Source organism: Fukomys damarensis, unplaced genomic scaffold (assembly GCF_012274545.1).
Source record: "Fukomys damarensis isolate Sample0158 unplaced genomic scaffold, DMR_v1.0_HiC HiC_scaffold_22, whole genome shotgun sequence".
In the NCBI taxonomy this organism is placed as follows: Eukaryota; Metazoa; Chordata; class Mammalia; order Rodentia; family Bathyergidae; genus Fukomys; species Fukomys damarensis.
This window is the reverse complement of record NW_022900934.1, coordinates 11,192,210-11,197,703: the sequence shown is the minus strand read 5'-3', so window position 1 is coordinate 11,197,703 and position 5,494 is coordinate 11,192,210. Positions and strand designations below refer to the sequence as shown.

The 5,494-nt window shown below is 51.8% G+C and overlaps 1 protein-coding gene across 3 annotated transcripts in view; it reads right to left on the bottom strand.

Moving 5' to 3' along the window:
• Positions 1-6: 6 nt before the first annotated feature.
• The window catches only part of Ube2v1 (ubiquitin conjugating enzyme E2 V1), a 28,769-nt gene continuing 23,281 nt past the window's right edge, over positions 7-5,494 (bottom strand). For all 3 annotated transcript variants that reach the window (XM_033767195.1, XM_010618227.3, XM_010618228.3), the window contains 2 exons: positions 2,068-2,193; positions 7-863 (listed from right to left, as the gene is read on the bottom strand). In XM_033767195.1, coding sequence (XP_033623086.1) covers positions 717-863; positions 2,068-2,193 — 273 coding nt within the window. In that variant the 3' untranslated portion in view covers positions 7-716. The remainder of the gene's footprint in view (positions 864-2,067; positions 2,194-5,494) is intronic.

Sequence of the window (5,494 nt, the reverse complement as noted above, 5' to 3'; positions counted from 1 at the left end):
AGGAGGAGGAGGAGGAGGAGGAGGAGAGGAGGGAAAAGCAGCACCCCTCGATCAAGGTGGGGGACAGACGGGGGAAAGCCCTGAATTCCTCACCGAAGGCCAATTTCAGAGGGGGACGGAGGGTTACAATCTATGCTTTGGCCAAGGGTGGGAGTGGAAGAGTGGAGCAGGTCGATGGCTTGGAAAGGGGCGTCACTTAAGACTTAAAAAAGAAACCAGGGTGCAGGTGAAGCACCCCCACACCCAGCAGTAGTCCCACAGGCTGCGACCTGAAACCTTCACATCTACTCAACCAGCCACCCCAGGCCAGGGCTCCAGGGGCGGAGGAGCAGGGCGGGGAGAAGGCAGAGCCCCGGGCCGTGGCATCAGCAGCAAGGTGATTGTGTGACTGTCTTTTCACAGTTGAGTTAGATATGCCCCACCAGTCATGATGGGGATCGATTTAAATAGACTTTCTTGATCCCAGAAGTTCAACTATGGGGACAGTGGTTACATTTGACAGGATGATTTGTTATAGCACAACTTATGTATTTCAAATGGACAAAAAATTAGTATCATTTACAGTATCTTAAGATAATCTGCCTTTGAATGGGAGCTTCCTTTCCAGTATTTTGAGGTCTACAAGACGTAACTAGAAAATTTACTACTGTGGAAAATGAAGACTGCTTAAATCGAATTGGGGTGGGGGTGGAGGGAAGGGCCTGTGGGTTTTTTGATTAATTGCTATAACACTGTCCTTCAGGAGGCTGAGGAAGTTTCATATTTTCTTTAGACATCATTAAGCGCCGAAGCTCTTGCAGAACAACTTTGATGCTATATGAATTCTGCCATTTTGCTAGCACTGATATGGCTCTTGGGTCCACCTACAAGAAAGGCAAACAAAACCAAATGACTGGTGGCCTGCTGGGGCTGAGCTGTGGTACAGCGGGAGGGAGTGCAGTGCATGGCCAAGCTGAATGCGCTGGTCACAAAACAACGCGTGACATGCAGGACCCCACCTGTGGGACCCCCTTCCTTTGGTTGGGCTGTTTTTCCTTTTTTGTGTTCCAAGTTGGGAGAAGGAAAGGGTGACATCGGTCCTCGGTGAGACTCAACCCAAACCAAGTCAGCTCAAAACTGCTCCAGGCTGGATGGGGCCACACCCAGGACAAGAGTGACGGAGGCCCCGGAGGCCGGGGCTGCACCGGAGACGGTGCATTTCCCAAGCAGGGCAGGGCCCAGGAGGAGGAGGGCGCAGGCGCAGATGCAACACTGCGCACAGAGAACAGTGGCGGGGCCCTGCCTCTTCAGTCTCCTGTCAACCCTCTGCCCTGTGAAGCTCAAGGCCAGAGGCTGGCACAGTGTTGCTACACGCAGCACCCTCCAGTGCTGTGGACTCCCCTCCTCTGCAAGCTGCAGATGCAGTTGTGGTGCAGTGTGGTGCTGGGACACTCGTCCAGCACACGCAAGGCCCTGGGTTCCACCACTAGCACCAGCCAAAAAAAAAATCTGCAATCTTCTGAGTCATGTTGCTGTTCAAAAAGTTTTCAGAGCCAGGCGTGGTGGCGCACACCTGCAATCCCAGCACTCGGGTGGATGGGGCAGGAGGATTTCTGAGCCAGCCTGGGATACACAGTGAGTTCAAGACCAGCCTGAACTCCCCTCCCTGCTCCTCCACCCCTGGAGCCCTGGCCTGGGGTGGCTGGTTGAGTAGATATGAAGGTTTCAGACTGCATGCAGCCTGTCTCAAAAACACAAATCAAAAACAAAAAATTTTTAGATTTTGGAGCATTTTGGATTTCAGATTTGGGGATTAGAGATGTTCAGTTTATAAAAATGAATTTAAAAAACAAGGCCAAAAAATAAGTTAAAGGCCCAGGAGGTAAAGGAGTGGGCAGGACCTTTCACTTCTGGGCCTCGGGCTCAAGTCTACCCCATGGAAGTGCCCTTCCGTGGCCAGCACAGCTGGGTAGTGAGGGAGGAGGAGGGACCACTGACCCCGCAAGCGCAGACAATGTGCAAATGGCCGCTGGGCACAAAGCAACGCCCAACCCAGAGGAACCAGCACAGGCAGAAAAAGCCACTTACCACTCCATTAGAACTATTGACTCCATTCATATTAATTTTTGTTACAAATCTTACAAAGGGGGGTGCTTCTGGATATTTAGGTCCACATTCTATTTTAAGGCTGTATATTCGGTTTTCATAAATTGTCTGGAAGAAAAGGGCACAGAGATGTCAGGTAATTACAAAGAACGCAGAGAGATGCACTTAGGAAGCCCATTTACTGCAGACAAACTGGTGTCCTGCTTCCAGCACAGCCCACTGTCCTCTGTGGGTCAGCAGGGCTCTGCTCCCACCCTGCTTACATGGATTCTGACTACCGGGGGAATAAAAAACAGCACAGGGCTGGGGATTTTAGCTCAGTGGCGCTGTGCCTGCCTTGCAAGTGCAGCGTCCTGAATCCAGTCCCTGGTGGTGGTGGGGGGAGCAGCACAATTAAGAGCCAAAAGGTTTTGAGCTGGGATCCCCTAAGTCCAACTGGAGCAACCAGTGTGAGTGTCTACTCCGCAGCCCCATCCTGCTCCTGGGGGATGGTGAGAGGCACTCGTCAATGCAGGGAGCCACACCAATGTCATCACACAGGGTCAATGAGAGCCGGAGCAGGCCCTCTGTCACTCCTCACGCGGACTGGCTACTGCCTATGGGGCCCCCACTGAAAGCCACTCTCCCCCAGCCTCCTTCCTCGACAGTGAGGATGACCTGGAGCCCACTGGCATTTGGGGGGGGAGGGGGAGGCTGAAGACCCCAGGCCCGTATAAGAACAGCCAGTTCTTAAAATGCCAACTGCGCCTTTGAGAACAGAGAAAGCCCCCCCCCCGGGGCCTGAAGACCGGGTTCAAGCATCACCTGGCCCTGAACTTTCGATCCATCTGAAGTCCACACTGCTGGGTGCCCTCCGCAAGGGCAGGGCCACCTCCTGTGAGTCCCTTTGAGGCAGCGGTGCCCCTTTCTCAGTGGGAGTCTCTGCTGCATCAGCAGCGACACCTAGTGGTCCTTGTGTTGGGGGCCAAACCTACTGGGGGTCGCTACACTCTAGAAGATGTGACAAAAGTGATTCCCCTGACAAAAACCTGGAACACATTTTAAGATTCATCAATCATTAGAATCTTAGTCATTTCCCAAGCGCGGAAGACAGACTCAGATCTGGGTCTCCACTCCCGTCACCCTCACCCCAGGCTCCTCTCCCTCGCTTCCTAGAAGCGGCATCACCACTGCCCAGTGAGTTCCCGCAGAAGCTCAGCAGCCTCCATTCCTTTTCCCTCCAGACCCCCAGGACCCCCACCTCACCAACCCCTGCCGTCACCGTGTGACTGCTCCAGCCCGGCTTCTCCTCACTCCGACTCCTCTTCATCTCCTGCCTCCTTATTCCTCTTCCAACGTGCTGAGGGCACCACCATGCCCAGCAACAAATCAATCTCATCAAATTCTAATCTTATCTAGTAATATATACGTTATCTTCTTTGGGGGTGCTGGGGCTCAAACCCAGGCCTTTTGTACGTCAAATGTATTCTGTCATCGAGCCACATCTCCAGCCCGAGAAACGACATCCACTGGCTCACAGGCCAGGCTAGAGCCAAGTACGAGCCTCCTAAGAAATGACTGCAGAACTAGGAAGACCGATCGGCTCAGGCTGCAGGGGAACCCAGCAGGAGCCGGGAGGTGGCCACACCACACCCGGTTTATAAGACAGAGTTTCGCTGGGGGAACTGATAAAACAGGTCTCAGTGGACTGAAAAAGCCCAAAAGGGAACCTGCGCTCACGAGGTGGGGTGGGGGTGGGTGGGGTGAGTGCAGGAGCAGTGGGGACCGCGCTGTAGGCAGGTGGATGACTGAAGCTGATCGGATTGGGCCAAGGAAGAAATCTCAGAACCGAACTCAGACCACCGTGACGGGGCTGCTGCCTGGTGCCGCTGGCAAAAGAAGTGCCCAAAACGCACTGAAGGCAGAACCCTACGGCCAATGCCAGCATGCAGGCTGTTACCCGAGTGGCACACGCAGAGCGACAGGTACACGGTGCAGCACAGCCTCCTCCCCTTTGCCAGAGTCCCAGCCATGGTCTCCACAGAGAAAGGGGGTGGAGAGCCGACCCACTGCACACACCTCCCCACAGCATCCCACAGAGGGCAGAGGCCACGTTCTGCCACTGCACTGCCCTTCTGGGCGCCACAACCCTCCTAGGCAATGGTACTCGGTTCTCTGAGCCAGTCCTAGTGCCAACTAAATCTAAAGCTAAATTGTCAAATTAACCACATGATCATAATATAAAATTAAAAGGAGAGTGCAGGCCCTTATCTTTCCCTACCTACTAGGGGCACCCCAGGAGAGCCTCCCATCTTGGCGGCCGGAGCCGGCTCGCCCACCAGCCTTGAAGCCCACAGTGCCTGGAAGTCCAGCTTCCTCCCGACTTCCCACTCGGCCGGGGGTGGTTAGGTTTGCTACAGCATCAACGTGTTGTGTTCCCACACTGTGCCTTTTTTGGTCTTTCAGTCCAATATCCATTTGATTGGCTTCTGTTTTACGTATCTTAGTTGAGATACATATCTAAAGAAAATGAAATTGCTTTCTTTTTGGTACTGGGGATCCAACTTGGGACTACGTGTGCAAGGCAGGTTGGGCACCACTGAGCTAAATCCCCAGCCCATGTTGTTTTCTTCTTGAGACAGGGTCTCACTAGACGGCTCAAACTTGCGGTGATCCTCCTACCTCAACCTCCGGATTGCTGGGATTGCAGGTGTGCACACCTTGGCTGACAAAATCAGTATCTTGAAGGGACAGACGGGTATATTTTCTTGCTCACTGTAGCACATTTACAAGAGCCAAGATACAGAAAACCTAAATGTCACTGATGGACGAATGGATAAACACACACACGCACGCACATGAACATTCAATCATAAACAAGAAGTCCTACCACTCAAAATAACACAGACGGGGCCAGGGACTTAGCTCAGTGGTTCCGCCGCCTGCCTTGAAAGCACAAGGTCATAAGAACCTGAGTTCAATCCCAAGTACCAAAAAAAAAAAAAAAAAAAGACAAAGTAACACAGATGGAGGACCTTATACCAGCGAAACAAACCGGACCCAGAAAATTACTATATGATGTTCCTTACAAGCGGTATCTAAAAGCTGAACTCAGAGGCAGAGGTCAGTTGGTTGCTTGGAGGTGAAGTATGGGGGAAAGGGATAAAAGGGTACAAACTTTCAGTTACAAGATGAGCCAGTTTTGGAGCTCTAATATGCTGCATGGTCCCTACAGTTAATAATACTGGGTTATTTACTTGAAATTTACTGAGAGCATATTTAAATGTCTTTACGACAAAAAACAGACACAGTAACATGATGGATATGTTGATTAATTTGATTATGGTATCCATCATACAGTGTACACCTATGTCAATAGAATCATCACACTGTACACCTTGAGTCTCTCTCTCCCCATATATATATCTAT